Source organism: Vombatus ursinus, unplaced genomic scaffold, assembly GCF_900497805.2.
Source record: "Vombatus ursinus unplaced genomic scaffold, bare-nosed wombat genome assembly UNPS02014953.1, whole genome shotgun sequence".
Classification (NCBI taxonomy): domain Eukaryota; kingdom Metazoa; phylum Chordata; class Mammalia; order Diprotodontia; family Vombatidae; genus Vombatus; species Vombatus ursinus.
This window is the reverse complement of record NW_020954731.1, coordinates 403,696-427,504: the sequence shown is the minus strand read 5'-3', so window position 1 is coordinate 427,504 and position 23,809 is coordinate 403,696. Positions and strand designations below refer to the sequence as shown.

General features: G+C 35.1%; 1 protein-coding gene across 1 annotated transcript; it reads left to right on the top strand.

The window, feature by feature from the left end:
- The first annotated feature begins 11,000 nt into the window (after window positions 1-11,000).
- On the top strand, window positions 11,001-11,951 carry LOC114030307 (olfactory receptor 52A5-like). Its single transcript, XM_027845112.1, has one exon. It carries the CDS (start codon window positions 11,001-11,003, stop codon window positions 11,949-11,951), a length of 951 nt encoding a protein of 316 aa, XP_027700913.1.
- The last annotated feature ends 11,858 nt before the right edge of the window (window positions 11,952-23,809 follow it).

Below are 23,809 nucleotides of genomic sequence, written 5' to 3'. Positions count from 1 at the left end.
ACTCAGGATCATCGATGAGGGGGAGTAGGAAGGCCCTGGGATGGGGGAGGGATCAATGCTCAGCCCAAGTATGGGGGGGGGGGCATCAATCAGAGTAGCTCAAGGAGATATTATGTGGTCCTATCATAGAAGGACAGAACTAAAGTCTCACCAGTGGCAGTGTCAAAAGAGGCAAAATCAGACCCCAGCATGGAGATGAAGTGCCCAGGCCCCAGCATTCCTGATATGTACAACAACCATCTAAGCCTGGCATTAGGAAAGGGGAGTTGGTGCAGCACCTGGGGTAGTGCTCGGCCAATGGAACAGGGAGATGACACCTTTTTCCACAGAGTGGGCCTTGTTGAGGCTGGTGGTGGAAGGGAATGTAGTTGCAACAAGCAGAGGTAAGGGCAGTGATGCAATCCCTTCTTATAGCAAGCAACAAAGAGGACGGCAAACGTCAAATAGAAGGCAAACAAACTTTTAAGGGAGACCCATCCTTCTGTTGAGAAAGAAGGGAATGAAGAAGGAGATGAGGAACAAAAGCAATTACTCACTGCTTCTGTCTCCACAGAGTGAACATTTCTTACTACTGAGCTCTTTCTCTGTTCTTGTGACTTCTGTCTCACCTAGTCTTCTGAGTCTTCTCTTGGTGTCGAGGTATTCATTCCTCACAGCTCCCAGGTTGGCATCTCTCCTCATGCTTCACTGATAACAGCTCCCCACTTGTCCTCACTGGCTGTGTGCTCACTCCAGGTGCCATTTTGTGCTCCCCTCTTTAAGATATGAAAGTAGGCTTAGTCAGTCAAATCTAGGAACATCAGCACCAGGCAGAACTCACTGAGAGGCTGAGAACAATCTAAGAGGATTTTTATCTCCATCATCTGTCTTTCCTTGATAGACCTAAAGGATGTTACATGCACAATGGCTACATTAATGCAAATGACAAGCCCACTAAAATGAAATTACTGGGAAAAAAACACAGATTTTCTCAGAGAATCGATCAGAAAACAGATCTTCCTCAAAGCAAAGAGAGATATGTAGGGGTGTCAGTTAATTGTTTTTCTTTGTTACAAAAATAATTGCTTTTATTATAAGGGAAGGATCAATCTAGATGTAGTAAGGAAAAAGCAAATCCATTTTGTATTGTTTTTTTTTTTTCCTCTCCCAGAAATGACTGTGAGATGAAGGCAAAAGGCATCAATAAAATGCATTTTTTTTCAAAATAATCACTATTAATATATTCTAAAAATTTTCCCATGAATCATAGTCAACATCACTGGCATATAATTTTCAAATCCCACTGTCTTTTTTCTTTCACCTTCCTCTTTTGAAAATCAGGACATATGTCCTTCTCCATTATTGTGGTCCTTCTCCTGCTACCATGATCTTTCAGAAATCATTAGCATCTAAACAAATTCATTTTTTAGCCCCAGTATGCAGTTAACTTGGGCTAGGCAACTCAAACAGGCCAGACAAAGCAACCAGGTAGCCTCATACTGTAGCTTTACTTATTTTGATTATGGATTCCCCATTGGCTAACTTTATGATGTCCCTTACAGGTTCACAGGTCTATCTACTTGGTAAATAAAACAGAAGGAAATTGAGAATTGAGAAATTCTGCCTTTTGTTTTTCTTCAGTTACTATCATTCCATTCACCTTGAGCAGCAGCCATATCTCTTCTTTGATCTTTCTTTTTTCTGAAATAAGACTAATTAATTTTTTTCTTATTGTCTTTGTTTGTTCTTACCAACTGGAGCTCCCTGAGTATTAGCAATCCTATCACTATTTGTACAGTATTCTACCACATTTTGTTCATTGCTTCCCTTTTCTGTGAATATTATTATAACATCTAAGTTAGTTGATGAGTTGTCTGTGAATCCACATCATTTTCTCCAGATAACTCCCTATTTTCCTCCTTCTTCGAATCATTTTTCTTTGTGATTTTCAGAATTTAATTCTTGAAATTTCCCCACCTTTTATGGACTGACTTCCCCTGTAGAATTTTAGTTTATTGAATCTTGTCTTATCATTCTTTTGAATTTGACCCTCTCATTTTATGGACGAGTAATTTTAGGCCTAGAGAAGCTTAGACACTTGCCCAAAGTCACATAGCCAGTAAGTAGTAGTCATAACATGAGCCCAATGCTTCAGATTACAAATTCTGTGCTCTTTCTTCTTGGAGCTCTTTATTTTCCTGTTTTCCCCAGACAACTTCCTACCTGTCTTTTTGTTCTAGTTTGTATGATCGTTAGTTATCATTTCCATAGTTCTTCACAATTTATAATGTCTTTCTTCACAACAAACTTTTGAGAGAGATAGTTAAGTTGGACATATTACATCTATTTTGCACATTAGAAAACTGAAACTCGTAGTCACAGTATCCAACTAGTCTTTCAATGGCAAGTTCTCAGCTCTGCCAATGCTGATTCTAGAAATGACCTTATTTATCCTCTATGATTTACTTATATATTTATTTCTCCAGTGACCAGAATGGTATGTAGTACATAGTAGGTACTCAACAAATGCTTGTTTTTATTTGTTACCCATATACTGAACAAGAACAAAAACGAATCTTAAGTAAAACAAGTAGATAGTTAAGTTATCTAAGCAGAACGCTACCTTTGGGATCACTAGGATGTTTTCTGCTTCTTGGCTCCCTCATTATTCCCAAGGGATCAATTCAAATGTTATAATTCCACTTCCTATTCTCAGGCTAGCTGACTCACATTTCTTATACTTACACTATCTCCATTCCCCCACTTCTGGCCCAGCATTCTCCATCTCTTCTCTGCAGTTCAGGTTGGGTGAGTGTCCGTGGATCACTGGGGGTCATTATATTGATCTCAGAAATATATCAAGAACAGGTCATTGTAAAGACCAGACTATGGGGCAGACTTTTCCTTCCTTCCTTGTTGCTCTAGCACTCAAAGGAGACTTGGAGGGGAGAAAATATGCAGAAGCTCTCCCATACCATCATCTAGGATCCGTACCATCTCACAGGATCATAGACTAGGATATGAAAGGGACCTTAGAAGGCATCAACTTCAACTCTATTTTTACCTGGGTTTACAAACATTAAGTGACTTTCCCAGAGTCATTGTTGCCCAGTTGTGTCAGGCTCATTTGAAGTTTTCAGATGAAGAAACTGAGGTAAACAGGGTTAAATGATTTGCTCAGAGCCACATAGCTAGTAAATGTACGAGGTAGATTTGAATTCAGGAAGATGAGTTTTCCTGACTCCAGGCCCAGAACTCTATTCACTGTACCACCTAGCTGCCCTTCTGACTGTCACACAGCCATTAAGTGTTTGAGGCAGGATTTGAAACCAGGTCTTCCAGAGACCATTGCATCTAACCATTACACTCCATTACCTCCGGTGCTAAGTATTTCTGTGATGAGAATATAGGGAGGTTACAATAGACTGTGGGTTTAGGAACTGATCCATACTTTTGAGGTACAAAGACTGGAAGATTAAAGTCCATTATTTAAATGTTTCTGGTCAATTCTTTCCCTGCCTCCATTATTTTTCTCATATTGAGATGCCAGCACCTCTACTTACAACATATATATTTTTCACTGACAGTGGTGTAGGCAAAGTGTTTGATAACCTAAGAGGAGATTAGCCCTCAGAAGATATGGACAAGTTGAAACATCCAGCAAATAGTTATAACAAAAAGGGATACCAAAGGGGATTCTGCTACAGGAATGAAACACAAACCAACTGAGAAAAGTAAATAAAAAGGAGAATATTTTGATTTAATGCACCTCTGATTACCCAATAATGTTTACCTTGAATGTATATGATAAGTGAACTCCTATAGAAAGGCTTTGAGAAGAATTGATTAAAGCAAGTGGCTGAGTGATCTACTCTCCCCCAAGGCAGAAAATGAGGCAACAAAGAATACAAAGCTATCTTTTTCATGCTGAGATTACACAATGATCATCCTTTACCCTAAGCAGATTTTTTTAAATGGTGTGATAAATATTCCAATTATTTTTGTAGGAAGATTTGCTACAAGAAAGAGAGATTACATGTGTTTGATTTGTTTGCAGAAAGGAGAAGTATAATGAGTATTAACTTAAGTGAGTTAGATTTAAGTTTCATGTAAAACAAATCCACTTAATTAGAAGTATCTAAAAGTGGAATGGGTACCTTCAAGAAGTTCCTAATCACTGGCCATTTTTGAGCACAGACTAAATGATATGCTGGGGTCTAGGTTGAAATAGATGATCTCTAGTATCTCTTCCAACTCTTGTTAAATTTTGACAATCCTTAGTACCTGTGGAAATCCAACAGTGTGATATTGCAGAAAGGGCTTTCACCCTGATTAAGGAGGCAAAACTCAGGACAAAGAGAATTTAAAGGATTTTATAGTAAGTACATCAAGGTAGCAACACATTGAAGGACTGATCACTGAAGACCAGCATTGGCTTCAAGGTAAGGACAGCTTTTATAGGTAACTTTAAGATAATCCATCTAGGTCCACTTCAGCAAAAGAGATGGGGCCCTTGAATCTCAGTTCCTTCCCAAATAGCCAGAATGTGACAATTTGCCGGTAGGATGACAAAGAGCAGGAGATACAAAAACTACAGAGTTGATATCTCCTTCCGTACCAGAGCCTCCCCCAACACTGTTTAATAAGCTGGGCTGAGAACAATAGGTAACTGAGTCAACATAATTTTTAACAATGTAATAGTTACTCTTCTTGGGTGGGAGGGGAGGCAAGTCTTCATGCTGAGAATGCAATAGAACGATAGGCATAATATAAGCAGGAACAAATTTAAGGGCTGAGAGATCTTTCTCATTCAGGATCATGAAAATTAAGAATAAAATCTTAGCTAACAGGGTACTCAACAGGACCACCTTGATGTAATAATAATAGCCTTAATTTATATGACACTTGAAGATATGTAAAGTATTTTACATATGTTATCTCTTTTGATCCTCTCAATAACCTTGGGTGGTTGGTGCTATTATGATCCCCATTTTACAGATGAGTAAACAAACTGAAGGAGGCTTAAATTACTTGCCCAGGGTCACATGGTTAGTAAGTGTATTAGGCAAAATTTAAACTGAGGTCTTAGAGATCTCAAGTATATCTCTCTATCCACTGCAACCACCTAGTGACATGCAAAATGAATAAACACATACTTACATAAATGAATAAACAAATAGACAAATAAATAAATAATCCAATGAACAAATAAACAAATGGGAAGATAAACAAACAACTGAACAAAGTAAATAAAAAAATGAGACAAAATCATAATGTCAAGGAAACAAGACAAAGATGGCAACAATCAGAGATAACCTCAGGATTTCAGACAGAAGGGGGTCTCCAGAGGTCATGTAAGTATCATATTGCCACCTCCCCCTCAGATGTACACCTTTAGGCTTTAACAATACCTGAGAATTGATTAAAATCTCTGTGACTTCATTTAGGAAAAATTCCTATCAAGGATGGGATTTTTTCCCCAATATCTAACCTAAATGCTCTGAACTATAACTTTAAACAATTTGTTATTGTTATATTTGAAGAGGAAAAAGAAACTCCTGGCAAGGCCCTTTGACCTAATGTGCAGTTGATTGAGCATTAGGCCTGGAATCAGGAAGACCTAGTTTAAAATCTGTCCTCAGATATTAGTTATTTTGACTGGAAACTCACTTCTGTTTAATTCAGTTTCCTCTTTCATAAAATGGGAATAATAATAATTTCTACCCTGCAGGATTGTTGTGAGGATCAAATAAGATAATATTTGTGAACATTTAGCAAGATGCCTAGCACATAGTGCTATGTAAATACAACTTCCCTTTGCTTTTTTCTTTCCTTTCATCTTTTTTGTATGACAACTCATGGTGATGTCTCCATGGCAGATCTGTCTGAAGCATGACTAAGTTGCCTGTTACCTCACAAACACTACCTTCCAAAAGAAATCTCCTTAGCAGGCTATATTTTGCATAGGTTTGGCGGGAAGGGGAAGAGGTGTGTAGAGGAAGCATGAGGGATACTGAGACCTTATTGGGTGATTGGGCTGTTTTATTCAAGCAGTTTTACACCCATTGTTAATTGGGTCCACAGCCCTATGAGAGAGGCAGGAAAGGAATTCTTATTGCCATTTTGTAGATATGCAAATAAGTTCAGGGACATTTTGATTTTCTCAGTGTTGCAGTAGACAGAACTCAAACTAGAACCTACATCTCCTGATTCCAATGATATGTATATTTTCAGTTAAACCTGCCTTTTTTTCTCAATTACGTGTAAAAACAATTTTAACACTTTTTTTGTTGTTTAATTTTGAGTTCTAAATTCTCTCCCTCCCGCTCTCCTTTCCTCTTCCCCCACCTGAGAAGGCAAGGAATTTGATACAGGTTATGCATATGCAGTCATGAAAAATATATGCCCATATTAGACATCTTGCAGAACAAAAGAATAAAAAAGCAAAAAAATAAAGAAAGCTTCAAAAAGTATACTTCAATCTTCATTCAGACTCCAACAGTTCTTTCTCTGGAGGTGGATAGAATTTTTCATCATAAGTCTTTCAGTATTGTCTTAGATCATTGTATTGCTGAAAATAACTAAGCCATTCACAGTCAATCATTGTACGGTATTGCTGTTACTATGCATGCTGTTCTCCTTCATTCTATTTACTTTGCACCAGTTCTTATGTCTTCCCAAGTTTTATTGGAAGCTTTCTGCTTATCATCTCTTATAGCACAATAGTATTACATCATGATCATATACCACAATTTGTTCAACCACTGCTAATTAATGGGAATCCCCTCAATTTCCAATTTTTGCCCCCTCCCCACTAAAGTGCTGCAAATATTTTTGTACATGTAGGTCATTTTCCTTTTTCTTTTATCTCTTTGGGGTACGGACTTAGTAGTGGTATTTTGGGGTCAAAGGGTATAAAGTTTTTTTTTTGTTTGTTTGTTTGGTTTTGTTTTGTTTTTTATCCCTTTTGGCATAGCTCCAAAATGTTCTCCAGAACAGTTGGGTCAGTTCACAACTCCAGCAACAATGCATTAGTATTGTAATTTTTCTATATCCTTTCCAACATTTGTCATTTTCCTTTTCTGTTGGAGTAGTCACTCTGAAAGGTATGAGGTGATATTCAGAGTTTTTTTAATTTATATTTCTCCAATTAATAGCTATTTAGATCAATTTTCACATGACTATAGATGGCATTGATTTCTTCTTCTGAAAACTGTCTGTTGATATATTTTGACCAGTTTTTAAATGAAGAAGGACTTGTATTCTTATAGATTTGACTCAGTTCTCTATATATTTGAGAATCAAGACTTTATCAGGGAAACTTGCTATTAAATTTTCCCCCAGTTTATTTCTTTCCTTCTAATTTTGGTTGCATTGGTTTTATTTATGCAAAAACCTTTAGAGTTTGATATAATCAAAATTATCCATTTTACATAATATAGTGATCTCTGTGTCTTATGTGTGATAAATTCTTCCCTTATCCATAGAAATGACAGGTAAAATTTTCCATGTTCCCTAATTATTATAATTTTTTATATCACCCTTTATGTCTAAATCATGTACTCATTTTGATCTTATCTTGGTATATGGAGTAAGATATAGGTCTCTACCTAGTTTTTGCCAAACTGTTTTTCAGTTTTCCCAACAATTTGTCAAATAGTGAATTTTTGTCCCAAAAGCTTGAATCTTCATGTTTATTAAATACAGTTATCCCTTCCATATTGTGGCTTATGGGTGCAGTGTCCCTGAAATCTGGAAAATCTGTGTAAATTTTTTTTGCCCCATCTCTTTTACCAGAGAAGAAATCTGAATTATTATGTTGTCAAAAGATAAAATATGTTGATATTATACAAAACAATACCCATATTTTATGTATTTCTGGGTTTCTAAATCTGACTGTTAGTCTACCTTCCTTCACATTTTTTCATTGATTCCCTTGATATTCTTGACCTATTGTTCTTCCAGATGAATTTTGTTATTATTCTTTTTAGTTCTATGTAGAACTTTTTTTTTTGGTATTTTTGGTAGTTTGATTGGTACAGCACTGAATAAGAAATTGTTATTTTTAGAATTGTAGAATTGTTATTTTTATTGTATTAACTCAGCCTACCCATGAGCAATTAACATCTCTCCAACTGTTCAGATCTGGCTTTATTTGTGAGAAAATTGTTCTGTAATTGTGTTCATATTGTTCCTGAGTTCTTCTTAGCAGGTAGACTCCCAAGTATTTTATATTGTCTGAAATTATTTTAAATGAAATTTCTCTATTTTTTTTCTGGACTTTGTTGGTACTATATAGAAATGCTAATAATTTATGACAGTTTATATTTTATATCCTGTTATATTGCTGAAATTGTTAAATATTTCACTTAGCTTTTTAGCTAATTTTCTAGGATTCTCTAAGTATATCATTGTGCTGTCTGCAAAGGAGGATAGTTTGTTTTTCTAATTGACTATTACAATTCCTTCAATTTCTTTTTCATCTCTTATTACCATAGCTAACATTTTTAGTACAACATTGAATAATAGTAGTGATAATGGACATCCTTGCTTCATCTCTGATTTTATTGGTATGGCAGGTGACAGATGAAATGACTGAGGAAACAAAGGTTCAATCTTCTGAGCATTTTGGTTTATTAAGCAATATATTCCAATTACTCAACAAAACAGGACCAAACTTCCTCCCCTTAGGCCTGCATCTTGAATGCAAGGGAGAGAGACATTTATACATTAAAAACAACTAATTAAATAATATCAATTAATTAAAAGGAAACTATCAAATTAGGTAATATGACATAATTGGATGAAAGTTAAGAATTTTCCAAGTTGGGAGGGGAAAAGCAAACAGATATAATTCTCTGAATTCAGAAAAAAGATGCACCCCACTCTCCCTGGTGTCTGTAAATAATCAAAAGAACATGGAAACTATAACCGATTGATCAATATATTGTCAGTATTCAGATAAGACATATAATTTGCTTGAGATATACAATTGTGAGAAAACTCCTTGCTTCAATCTTTGGATCTTAATGTTTCTGGTCACCATAAGCTAGGTTCTTAATTAAGGGTCTCTAAGCAGCAGATAGAGGTGGACCAGCTTCCCAGCCAGGTAGGGCTAGGTTCAAATATTGCAACAAATTATTCTCTTAATTCCCACTACTGAATAAAATTTCCTCACAGGAGAGAAGTTAGATTAGATCTATAATTGAATAGAAGGGAATTGAGTAACTCCAGAATTGAGTTACAAAATGGAGTCAGTGCGGTTCACTCAATTCCTACAATTAACCACTTGTTATCCTAATCCCCTCAATTCTCTCAATTTCCTCATTCAGAAGGTTTTTAGCTTATCCTCATTACATATAATGCTTGCTGATGGTTTTAGATAGATATTACTTATCATTTTAAGGAAAACTCCATTTATTCTTATACTTTCTTGTGAATGAGTCAACAAGTATTCATGAAATGCCTGTTACCTTTGAGGAAGTATGCTAACTGCTGGGGAAGACAAAGATAAAAGGGACAGTTTCAAGGTGCTTTAATTATAGTGGGGGAGACAACATACACATAAAAAATATATACAAAATATATACAAATCCTGTACAAGTTAACCTTAAAAGAGGAAAATGCTGGGTACAGGGAGATGTGAATTAAGTAAGTCCCTCTGCTTAAATGTGGTGCTTGACCTGAGTTTTAAAGGAAACCAGGAATTTCAAAAGGCAGGGGTGAGGAGGAATAGCATCCTAGGCATGGAAGATGGAAAAATGCAAAGACTTACAGAGAAAAAATGAATAAATCATTATTATGTCCCCAAATTTATGATGAATATGAGAATGGAGAATGTCCCTTCTATGTACTCCTTTTTGAGAATGGGGCTTTTAGTTTCAAATGCTTATGTTTATTTAAGCAATAATTCGCAATTAAAGCAACTATATCATGGAAGGGAGGCATTCTCAGCTTCTCAGGACTCTGGCTTACATGCAACTTTCTTTGTCTTTGTCAATCCTAGCAAAACATGAGGCTGGGATGTTGATAAAGCAGCTTTCATGAAACTGGCTTTTTACAAATCATAAGGATATTTCACAAATTTACCTGTCTTGTCACCAAGGTAAGCCTGATCAACTGGATAGCATCTAGGTTTTTAGGTGGCACAGTGGATAGAACGCTAAACCTGAAATCAACAAGCCCTGAATTCAATTAAAGTCACTGACATTTATCAGTTGTGTGACACTGGGAAAGCAACTTCACCTCAGTTTTTCTCAGTTTCCTCTTCTATAAAATGGGGATCATAATAACACTTACCTCCCAGGGTTGCTGTGGGAATAAGATAATATTTGTAAAATGTTTTGCAAACTCTGAGTTATTATATACATGTTGCTGCAGTTTTCAAAGTTAATTATGTAACATTGGGATATGGGCCATCTCGGAGTATTTTAATAGAACAAATTACATACTACCAAGTGGACAGAATTACATAACAAGTTCAACCACTGGATAACTCCCAATGAAATAACAAATTAATAGAAAAGTTGAAAATCATAAGAATTTATGAGTATCAAAGCAATATTTTTTAGGGGAAAGACAGATGCTTATGGAAATAGATATTTGAAAAGAATGAATGCCTTTGCAATTAAATTTCCATTGAAAAGTACAAACACATACAAAAATTAAAAGGTGTACAGTAATTATTGCAGATTACATAAGAAAACTAATTTGTGAATATTTCTTGATGTTCAATTTTATACCTATATCCTTTGTGGTTAATATATGTAGACATAAAAGATGATAGATAGATAGTTTGATTTCAGGGTTAAAAAAAATCCTGCACAATCACGAACTCCCAGAGATCTTTAGAGGCAATCCTGTTTAAAGACAGTTGTCTGGACTAAATATCCTATGGTAATTTCTAGCAGTTGCCAAACTAGTAAGGTATCTGTTGCTCTATAGGTAGGTAATTCCTGATATCTTCTCCCTCTCTAGGAGAGTGAGGTAGCTTTGGAGAAGGTGGCCAACCCTGGCCCATCATGCAATCTCCTAATAGGACCTTCTTCAGCCCTTCCATCTTCACTCTAATTGGAGTCCCAGGCCTGGAGTCAATACAACATTGGATTGGGATTCCATTCTTCATTTCCTTTATCCTGGCAGTTATTGGCAATAGCTTCCTTATCATCATCATTCGTTCTGAACGCAGCCTCCATGAGCCTATGTATATTTTCTTGGCTATACTGGCAGCTACTGACTTGGGGCTCACCCTATGCATCACACCTAAAATGTTAGCCATTTTCTGGTTGCGGGTACGAGAGATCCACTTTAATTCCTGCTTGGTCCAGATGTACTTTACTCACACGTTCCAGTGCATGGAGTCAGGCATCCTCCTGGCTATGGCATTTGACCGTTATGTAGCCATCTGCAACCCTCTAAGGCACTCAGCTATCCTCACCAAGAAAGTACTCATTAACATCATTGTTGCTGTCACCATCCGAGCTGCCATTATCATCATCATGTGCCCACTTCTCATCAAGTTGAGGCTGAAGGTATTCAAGACCACATTCATCTCCCACTCCTACTGTGAGCACATGGCTGTGGTCAGGCTGGCAGCTGTAGATACAAAAGTAAATAAAGTATATGGTCTCTTTGTGGCTTTCTCAGTCCTGGGCTTTGATGTAATTTTCATCTTTATATCCTACAGCCTGATCTTCCGGGCTGTCTTTAAGTTGCCCCAGAAGGAAGCCCGGCTCAAGGCATTCAATACCTGCACAGCCCATATCTTTGTTTTTCTTCAGTTCTATATCCTGACCTTTTTCACATCATTTATACATAGATTTGGATTTAATGTTGCCCCTTATGTCCACATTCTCCTTTCCAATCTATACTTGCTTGTTCCACCTTTGCTTAACCCCATTGTCTATGGGGTGAAAACCAAACAAATCCGTGAAGGGATGATTAAAATATTCCATTCCAAGGGTTCAGCATAAGCCTCTCATTCTCTGCTCAGAAACCTGTTTGCTTCTAGTTCTATAGTCAGATCTTCTTGGTTTCTTTTCTTTTGTCATGAAGAAACTTTATTACATTTAACTCTTGCTTCTCCAGGTTTGTAGGGATATGGCCTGGATAACTAAAATTCCTAAATATATGTGGAGTTCATTTTATTTTTTGGATCCAAAGGTTTTGATTACAATAGGGGAAAAGGTGAAAAGGATTGAGAGGTGGGATAGAAATAAACAGTCCTTTAGAAGAAAAATAACATTCCCTCACTGAAGGAGGCATCAAGGGAAGGAGTAGTCAACATTTGACAGGCTTCCCTCCTCAGACCAGCAATACGAGTATGTTGGGGTAATTTTATCATTCCATTCAGACTACCAGATTTAAACTAGAGATGCTCACCTCCTCTAAGACCTACTGTTGCACATATTTTTTTTTACCTCTTTATTCTTGAAGTGTTTACTACTCTGTCTCAGAAAAGTGAATAGCTAATGGCCTTACCTTCATTATGATATTATGAAAATGATTCTCATCTCTTCAACATGTTTATAAGCTCCTTGAGGTTATTATTCCTATATCAAAATATTCATCAGAATGCTGAGCACATGGTAAAGTTTCAAGAAATACTTGTAGTATAAAATTCCACTTGGCTAATATCCTGATTTTCTACTTCTGCTATCGGCTTATTTCTTCTGAATTTTCACTTCACCATCTTTGTGAATTCCCATCCATGTTTCCCTCCAGTGATTTTTTTTCCCTCCTTGTTCTTATAGTCCATCATCCACATTATGGCTTTATTTCTGTCTCTTTACAATCTTGACTATATAGTCAATCATTTCAATAAGATATTCTGTACTCTACAAGCCCTTGCTGTTTTATCTTTCTGTTATTCCAACCTGCTAATCTATAATTCTAGTTCACTCCCATCATTAAGCTGTTCTGGTCTTACTTCTGAGCTGCTGAGCACTGCTGGATGAAGCCATAAAATTACGCTGACAGAATTTACCCTAAATTTTACAGCCTCATTAGGGTTCTCAGAACTGTACCATAACCCTTTTATTCATCTCTGATTGATTCTCCATCACAGTGTACTCAGAAATTTTTTTCCCCAACTTTTCCCTTCTCTCTTCAAGCCCCAACTCTAGTTTTGTGTCTACCTATTAACAGCAAATTATCTTACCTCCCAATTTCTGAGACTGACTCCATCATTTCTCTTATCTCTTTTCTTCCATATTTCAAAACATCTCTACTTTCCTCTGGCTCCATCCACATGTGCAATTCTCTCCAAAATCATTATGTTGAGATGACTCTCCTACTTTACAAAGCTAATCAGCCCCTTGATCTGATCTTTTTTGATACTCTCAACACCTTTATCCATTAGTCACAGTCATTCTCATTTTCTTTCATTCCCATCTTCCTCCTTTCTTTCTCTTTCCTCTCCCTTGCCCATATATGTATTTACTTCCCCATCCTAAAACAAAGAAACTAACAATTTTGACTGATTTTATCACTCCCTCAAACTATCACTCTCTTTTTTCCCCTTTGCCACCATTCTAGAAAGGAAAGTCTGTATTTGTACCTTCTAATTACTTGTTATCCACTTATTCCTGGAATCTCTGCAATCTCGCTTTTGTCTCCACTACTCTCTAGAGACTGCTTTCTCCAAGGTCACCAATAATCTCCACATCTCCTAATTCGACGATCTTTTCTCAGTTCTCATTCTTTTGAGCCTCTCTGAAAAATTTGACACTGTGGAATGAACACTGCTTCCTTCTTAATACTTTTGTCTTCCTAGTCTTATATGATACTCCTCTATCCTTGTTCTCTTCCTCGTACATTTATCTATTCTTTTATGATTTCCTTAATTGATTTAATTTTTCCTAAATAGTGCTCTAAACTTTGGCCATGCATTAATGTCCCCTCTTTACCCTTCTTCTGTCTCAATACTTTCTAATAATTTAGACAATGTGATTTACTGGAGAGGGTCCTGGTTTTTGAGTCACAAGACAGGTTCAAATCCTACCACAGGTGGTTTTTTTTTTTTTTTTGCGTTAGTCTGGGTATCACTTAAATTCTCTGTACCAAATTTCTTTATCTGTAAAAATGAAGGTGTTTATTCAACAGCCCTCAATTTCTCTTTCAACTGCTAATCTATGATTCTATGATCTCACCTATTCCTATGGCTTCAATTATCACCCCCTTCTAACTTCTCCCATATCTTTTCTTATTTCTCTGTTCTCTAATGTCTGGTGTTATATTTCTTATTGCATACTGGACATAACCACCAGAATATTTTGCTAAATGCTCAAACTCAACATAATCAAATTTGAACTCATTTCTTTTCTAAGTCAATTGATGTTTTTTTTAGAGGCAACCAGGTGGTACTATAGGTCTGCAGTAAGGAAGATCTGAGTTCAAATCCAGCTTCAGATACTTCCTAGGTTTGTGACCATGGGCAAGTCACTTAAACTTTTTAAAAAAAAATTTTGGTCCTAGTTTTCTCAATGGCAAAATAGGGATAAAAATGACATTTACAGTCCAGGGTTGTTGTAAGAATAAAATGAGATATTTGTAAAGCATTTTATAAACTTTAAATAATAACATAAATACTATTATTATTTTCTAAGCTTCCTTGTTATTGTTGATGCCACTAACATCCTGTTAGCTTCTCATGCTGAAAACCTCAGCATTATCAGTTCCTCATCTCCTACAATCAATTGGTTTCCAAGTTCTGTTGATTCTTGTTCCACAATATTTCTTTATTCATTCCCTCTTCTCTATTTCCTATTGATACACAGGAGAATTGATAACAGAAAAGGAAAAATCTAGGTGAAGTTGGAAATCATCCAGTTTCTATGTTAGCAGGGATGCCTGAGTTTACAATCCAAGTCATAGGTAATCTAGAAACTTTGCTACATCAACAATACCTGAGCATCCAGCTTCTGCTGGAAAAGTAGCAGTGATAGTGAACTTACTATATTCTAATGCATAACAAACATACAGCCCACAGGCCACTTGCAGGTGGCCCACCAATGCACACTCTCTCCTGTTTGTCACATGACCCACAGCAACCAACCAACATCAGTCTGTCTCTAGTTACCTTTACTTGGAAGGTGAGCCATTAAAAACCTCTCTGTGGCCTGAAGAAGTTTAGACTATTTTAATTTAAGTCCCTACCTACTGCCAAGTCATGCAGGTCTGTTCTAATGAAATCCATTCCTGTCTTAGGCAGCTCTCACTGTTAGATTTTTTTATTTATATATAATTGAATTTTGTTTATTTATATCTTGCTTTCTCTTCCTAATTTCCTCCAGTTCATACCTCTGACACCATGAAAACAAATTAAATCCTTCATCTACATGATGGTCTTTCAATAGCTATCATTTTCCATATCTGACTTGGATTGTCCTATCTACACATCAGAAATTCCTTTAAATTATTATGTGGGTACATCATAGGTAGTCAGATATTTGCTTAATTTCCTTGAATTATTGTTGGATTAACTCTAATGGGACTTAATGTATGCTGTATTCATTTTGCATTTTGTGTGTATACACAAAAATATGTTGCCTCTTGATAAAATGTAAGCTCCTTGAGGGCAAGAATTGTTTCTCATTGTCTTTATATTGCCAGCACCTAGAACAATAATAAATATATAGTAATAAATACTTGTTGATGGATTGAATGTTTTCATGGAATTATTTTTTTTCAACCAATAGGTTCTTATGTTCATTTAGTATGTCTATCCCTATTCATTATTCCCCTATGACACAAAGAGATCCTGGAAACCAGAGGATTTGTTTTTCCCTCCCCTACATATGTTTAGTATAACATACATGACCCTATTAACAGTCCCTTCATAGTCTGTGGTGATAATTTAGCATAAAGCCAAATTTTCTATAATATTAACTTACTTTATCACTCCTGTTTCAAACCCCCTTCCCTACCCCTTAAGACAGTAGTGGAGTCTAGGGTTATTGTCATTGTTGACATGTGGCATTTCTTAATGATTAGGGAGTGTGTATGTTGGTTTCTTTTGTTTTGTTATCAGAAGAAAAGAAGACTGAAGAAAGGTTAATAATTTACAGTCTTTAAGAAAGAAATGGATAACTGAAGATAATATAGTGATGCTATTACAGAATGCTTTAATTTAAAAATGAGAAAGGGTATGAGACATGACCTAATCCTTTTCCTTGGAAGGTCTAATTGGCAAAATGGAAACAACAATGTCCTTAGAATTAGGAATACAGCCTTCTTCAAGCACTGTATACATAACTGACAGCTTCTGCAGCTACTAGTAGTATTACTATATTACTACTATTGATATTACTACTATTGAAATTAGAGGCCCAGAAAATTTACATGACTTGCTCAAGGTCACACACCTACTTTGTGAAAGAAGCTGGGAAATTAAGGCCAATATGCCTCTCAATCCAGCAGTTTTTCCAATGTGCCATGCATGTCTCCTGTATCAACTATTTTCTATCTTTCCAATGAAAAGGGAAGAGGAGTTCAAAATAACCAAGAAATATAAAGAGTAGAATTCCTGGCTTTTCCCACCATCACACACCACATATCATCTCTAATATTTCTGAGTAACTCCATGTCACACAAGGCACTTGATTCTAGTCCTTCTCGAATCCAAGACCACAGCTATATCTACCTTGGAATACTGTTTCCATTTACTTAAGATGTTTAAAAAAAGTGACTCAACAATAATAATAGAAACAATACTGAAAACTTCACCATTTCTGAGGATACCATCATCCTTCCAATCGTTCAGGTTCAAAATACATTGTGTCATGCTCAATGCATGCCTAACTCTCACTCATACCACATGTGAAATCAGTTGCCAATCTTATAAATATCTCTGCCCCTCTCTCTACTCACATAATCACCATTCTAATTCATTCCCTCTTTACCTAATTCAAGTCTCTCTCCACTTCAATCATTCTTTCATACGGTTGCTGTAGTGGTTTTCATGAAGTCCAAATTTGAGTACATCCCAGCCGTACTTAATTAATGCCTGTGGCTCCCTGCTAACCCTAAACTGAATTACAATTCCTCTCTGGAATTTAAAGTCCTTAGCAATCTGGTTTTGCAATCTACCTTTCCTATGATGTTAAATATTATTCCACTTCACATGTAATACTGTCTAACCAAACTGATCCTCTTACAAGATGCTCTATTTCCCACTTCCTAACTTTTGTACTATCCATCCACATTCCTCGTAAGGGCTCCTTCCTCACTAATGTGTCCTAAAATCCTGTTTTCTCCAAGGTTCAGGTCAAGTGACAACTTCTTTATGAAACCTCCCCTGATGATCTCAACTGGTAGTCTATTACACTCCAAATCGCCTTGCATCTATTTCACATATAGCTACATATGTACAAGTTTTCTTCACCCCCACAAACCCCTATTGTAATCTTCAGCAAGATAGGACCTGTTTCATTTTTATTCTTGTGTGTCCCATAGTTATCTCTGTGCCTTTCACATAGAAGATACAGTAACTTCTGGGTGATTGGTTAACTGCTTCATAGACTGAAAAGAACATTCTATTCTATTTGGTCAATCACCAAGTATTTCTTGTTAAAATTTTATTGATATATTTTGTTTTTATATCACCTAATTTTTTTTTATCCCACCCTCCCCAAGGGCCATATCTTAAAAGAAAGAATTTTTTTAAGTAAAAGAGAAAATAAATCAGCATTTTTTCAAATCAGAAAATGTATGCAATGTTCTAAACTTATGCACTACCAATCTTTGAAAAGCAATTTGGGGGAGAGATCTTCACATATCCCTTCTTTGAGGCTAAGATTCTTTGTAATTTTGGAACATTAATTTTTATTAGTTTGTTATGTTGCTCTTTTCATTGTTATAGATATTGTGAAATATTGTTTCTTTGTTCTCTAAGTCTCATTTTTGTTAGATCATGTAAGTCTTTTCATGCTTTTTTATTCATTACATTGACTGTTTCTTATCACAAAGTAATATTCCATTACTTTTGTATACCACAGTTTGTTTAGTCACTCCCCCATCTAAGGACATCTACTTTATTTCCAGTTATTTATTGTCAAAAAAGGGTTGCTTTAAAAGTTTCTTGTGTGTAGGGACTTTCCTTTTATCAATGATGTCCTGGGAGAATATGCCAAGCATTGAAATCTCTGGGTCAAAGGATACTGACATTTTAGATATTTTATTTGTATATTTACTAATTGTTTTCCAAAATTATTGCAATAATTTACTGTGCAACAATTGCATATTAGTGTTTTATCTTATCACAAGCTTCAGACATGGACTACGCCCATCTTTTGTCATCTTTGCCAGTTTACCAAGTATTAGGTTTAACCCCAGGTTTGTTTGGATTTTCTTTTCCTTATCAATGACTTAGATCATTTTTTCTTAGGGATTTTTATAGTTTGCAATTCTTTTAAGAACTATTTGTTCCTGACTTTTGATCATTTATCTATCATGCAATGGTTTCTGTACTTATAGCTTTCTGTTAGTTTTTTTTATTTACCTTAGATACCAAACCATTACCTAAAAATTTTAATAAACATATTTTCCCATCTGACTTCTTCTTATTCTAAATGCATTAATCTTTTTTGCTAAAGCTTTCCAATTGCACATAATCAAATTCATTAAACTCAAACCAATAAAATCATGAAAAACTTTCCCTGACCTAAAAGAAGGCACATAACAATGGAGATAATTTGCAAATGAAAACAAATATATAATGCTTACAAGGAAGGTACCTGCAGAGGGGAAGGCTAAAGTGGCTAGAATACCAATGAAACCTCTTGAGATAGATAGCATTTTAGCTGAACCTTGAAGGAAATAAGGGATGTTCAGAAAGGCAGATGAGGAGGGAAGGCATTCTAAAACAGAGAGATCATTTGTGCATGCACACTGAAATGGGAGATGAAATGTCATTTATAAGGAATAGCAAGTAGGTTGGTATGGCTGAAAATTAGAATGTCTGGAAGAAAGTAAAAGGTAAGAAGATAGTTAAGGTAGGAAGGTACAGATCACTTAGTCTACCTCTACTCATTTCATTGTCTACTAGGTTTAACAGTGGATAAAGCACATGAGAATCTGACTCATGATGAATTCATATCCTGTCTCAGGCACTTATTAGCTGTATGTCCCTGGGCAAATCACTTGATCTTTGTCTGCCTCAGTTTCTTTAACTGTAAATTTGGGATAACAATAGAACCTAACTCTCAGGGGTGTTGTGAGTATTAAATGAGAAAGTATATGTAAAATGGTAGGCAAAGTGCCTAATATACTAGCTAACATGCTACATGCTAGCACAGATGTTCAACTAGAGATTTTCCATCATTTTTAGAGGGAAAAAGAAGTCTCTTCCCTTCCTTTTGAGGGTTGGAACTATCATTAAGCTGGTAATTTTTTTTTTTGGCCGAGGCAATCAGGGTTAAGTGACTTGCCCAGGGTCACACAGCTAGTAAGTGTCAAGTGTTGAAGGCTACATTTGAACTCAGGTCCTCCTGACTCCAAGACTGGAGATTTATCCGCTGCGCCACCTAACTGTCCCAAAGATGGTAATTCTTAAATCTACTTTATTATTGGGAAAAATAAAGTCCCAGAAAGAAAAAAATAAATGTTCCCCCCTCACAACTCTATCACATGTCTGTCTGACTTTTGATCTCTTTCCCAATTTCCTCACCTATTTTCTCTTTACTAATATGCACTGATGATCATTATTTATTTTTCATCTATACTGAGCCATACCAAAATGCCCTCTGCTATGCTCTTTTTTTCGCTTTCTAGATTTATTATTATTATTAAAAACTACTTCCACACAGTCTTCAAAAGCCAACTAAATGTGATTGCCATGACAATGTCATTGGTACCTGAGGGACTAGCCAACTTCTTATGGGACTTCAGGTAGCATTATTTTATACATCTCAAATGATCTAAGTTGTATATTACATCACATTAATTTTTGTTTATGACTTTCTTGTAGGCTGTCATCTCCATGAATTCAGGGTGCTATTTTTAAAATATTTTTTATTAATATCTTATTTTTCACATCACCAAAATTCCTCTACATATTCATCTCCTTGTCTCTTTCCAGAGAGTGAATTCATATAAAAATGTTTTTTTTAAGTAAGAAGAAATAGGCAGAACTGATCAAAACATTGGAAAAGTCAGAAAAATATGTATAATGTGCAACACTTGTGAATCTCCAGGATTTTCAAAATGGTAATTTGAGCTCTTATATCTCTTTTTTTAGAACAATACTTATTCTTTGCAGTTTTAAAACACTCACTTTTGAATTGTGTATGCTTGTTCTTTCCATTTACATTGTTGTATTTATTGCAGATATAATTTTCTTGCCATTATATACATATATATACATGCATACATATATATGCATATATACTCATATACATGTTCATTTAAATATTTCCACGCTTCTTAGTGTTGGTAATATTCCTTATTCCTTAAAGAATAGTTTTTGGTTTTAGGTTGTATATTGATATAGCTATATGTACATATATGTGTATGTACATCTATCTATCTATTGTTTATATGTCTTAGATAACAAACCCTAGTCAGATAAATTTGAGGCAAAGACTGTTTTTTCCCCACTCATCCATTTCCCTTTTTATCCTAGTTGCAGAAATTTTGTTCTGAAGCTTTTCTGTTTTTTCTAATCAATCTATTTGATGCTTTTAATTGCGTCTATCCTTTAAGAATGCATTTCCTACTATGTGAAACACATATAATCTGTTTCCCTTCTATTTTATGTTATTATATTTAATATTAAGATAGAATAATATATTTAATATTAAGATTTTATGTTACTATATTTAATATTAAGATAATTTTTTAAGATATTAAGATTACATATTTTTACAATGTATTTTGGAATAGGGAGTAAGGTGGTATTTTAAGAATACTTTCTATAAAATTGATTTCTAGATCTCCCAGCAATTAAAAAAAATTGGGAATTCTTTCCTAAGTAATTTATGTTTTCTCATTTATTGAACACTGGATTATAGCAGTCCAATATCCCTTCCTTTCGTCACAATTGTTTTAAAGAAGGAAGACCACACTCACACACACACACACACACACACACAAACATGCACATGTGCACACATACAGAACTGTGTATAAAAAAGGAACTTATTGAATAGGGAAATAGGTGATTAAAGGGATAAGAAAAAGGGGGGAATCATAAAAGACAGGGAGAGTTAAGTGAGACAATTTTTAGAAGCAAAATAGACTTTTGAGGAGGCATAAGATAAAAAGAGAGAGGAAGAAACACAAGAAAATGGGACAGCGGGAAGGACACAGAAATCACAACTATGGATATGAATAGAATGAGCTCACTCATAAAATGGAAGCACATGGCAAAATGGATTAAAAACTGCAATCCAGAAATATGTTGTGTGTAAGAGACAAACTTGAAACAGAAAGACACACAGAGAGTTAAAATAAAGGGCTAAAGTAGAATATAATATGTTTTAGCTGAACTAAAAAAAAAGTAGCAGTAGCAATCATGAGCTCAGACAAAGCAAAAGCAAAAAAAGACCTAATTAAAAGGAGTAATTATGAAAACTACATTTTGCTAAAAGATACTACACAAAATGAAGTAATATGAAAAATTATTTACAGCAAGTTTCTCTGATAAAGACCTCTATATATATTGAGTATAGGACAGAATCAAATTTACAAAAAAATAAGAGCCATTCTCCAACTGATAAGCGGTCAAAGGGTATAAGCAGGCAGCTTTCAGAAGAAGAAATCAAAACTGTCTATAGTTGTGGAAAAAAATTGCTCTGAATCCTTATTGATTAGAGAAAAACAAATTAAAACAAGTCTGAGGTACCACTTTCCACCTATTAGAAATGACAAATGCTGTATGGGATGAGGGAATAACAGGTACACTAATAAACTGCTGGTGCTATTATGAACTGGTCCTACCATTCTGGGAAACAATTTGGCACTATGTACAAAGGGCTATAAAACTATGCAGACCCTTTGGCTCAGCAACACCATTACTAGTTTTGTATTCCAAAGAGATCAAAGAAGAAGGGAAAGGACCTATATGTATGAAAATATTTATAGCAATTCTTTGTATGGTGGCAGAGAATTGGTAATTGATGAGATCATCATAAATTTGTGAATAGTTGAATAGGTTGTGGCACATGATTGTGGAGTATAGTTGTGGGTAAGAAATGATGAGGGAGATAGTTTCAGGAAAAAAAAAAACATGGTACGTACTATATGAACTAATGCAAAGTGAAGTGAGATGAACATGTACATATGTATATGTGTGTTCATATATATAAAATGATCTCCACAGTAGCAGCAATATTGTAATGATGATCAACTGTGGAAGACTTGGTCGCTCTGATCAATAAAATGATCCAAGACAATTCCAAAGGACTAATGATGAAAAATGAGAGATCTGACTAAATCTGAATTCAAATTGAAGTGTAATTTCCTAACTTCATTGTTCTTGCTATTTTTGAACTATGCCAATATGAAAATATATTTTGTATGATTTCACATATGCAATTGGTATCATATTGCTTCCCTTCTCTGTGTTAGATAATTTGGAACATAAAATTTAAAAGAAAGAAAAATAAATGCTCTTGACTCTTGTGGGCAACAAATTAGTAAAGGAAATAGAAAAGGTGGGAGGAGAGGGAGGATACAAAAGAAGACAACCAGAGCCTTTACTCAAGTTTATCTACATATAACTATATAGCAGACTCAAAGTGAAGCCCAAATAATGATTCTGTACTAATTAATTACTTAATGACTATTAATGATTATTTTTCTATTACCTTTCATCTTATTAAACACTATTTTTCCTCTTAATCTCATTTCTTCCATAATTATGTTTCAATGTTTGACATGAATGATAATCTTAGCTTTATTATTGCATAGAATTTTTAGAGTAGTCATAAATAATATGAAAGCCACCCATAATGATTAGTTATAAAACTGCCTAAAAGATGAGTCCTTAAGGTCTTCAGATTTTATTTTTTTTGATGATGGTGCTACAAGCTTATTGAAACAATTTAGTTTGTATTATTTAGTAACTCACTTATTCTTTCACCAAATGTTCATTAGATGCCAGATTCTTGCAGAACAGTAGGTGGCACACAGGTGAAAAATATAGTTAAACCTTAGGCCCTGAACTTGTGCAGTTGAAAGGAAAAGAATGAAAAATAAACAGAGATAAGTATGTAATCTATTATTGTCATGAAAGAAATATACAACATTGGTATGAGAAGCTTCAGAGGAAGCTGACTAGCAACCAGGGCAAAGGACTTCAGGGATATTTTACTTGGGCTTCAGAAATATGTAAGAATTAAATAAAAATGGTAAAAAAAAAAATTAAATCCAAAGGATTCCAAAAGGAGAGAGCATCTAAAGAATTCTTTGGTATGGTTAAACAGAGGTAGAAAGACATTATCAGAGTACCTTATAAACACTAGAGGAAAGAGAGGAACAATTCATGAAACACATAAAAAAGCCTGGCATAGAGTAGCAAAGGGGTTTTTTTTTTTCTTTGTGTCTCTGTTTCTTTCTATCTCTGTGTCTCAGATTCTATCTCTTTCCCACATGTGCATGTGCATATAATAAACAATTACAGTAATCATTTTTAACTTAATAGTAGTTTTATTTCTTATGTCTCTCAAAATGACTGAAACTAGAAGAACTGTTAATCTATATCTGATTTTAACCAACAATAAAGAATTGGTCATTGAGGGAGGAATGTGGAATAAAATGGAAAGTTACCATTTTATCTTAGAAATTTGGATAGTGAGGGAGAGAAAACCTGGCAATCTAACAGGCTTCTTGA

What these genes read in the sequence shown, in the direction of transcription:
- LOC114030307 (XM_027845112.1), top strand. Translation starts at nt 11,001, where the DNA reads ATGCAATCTCCTAATAGGACCTTCTTCAGCCCTTCCATCTTCACTCTA.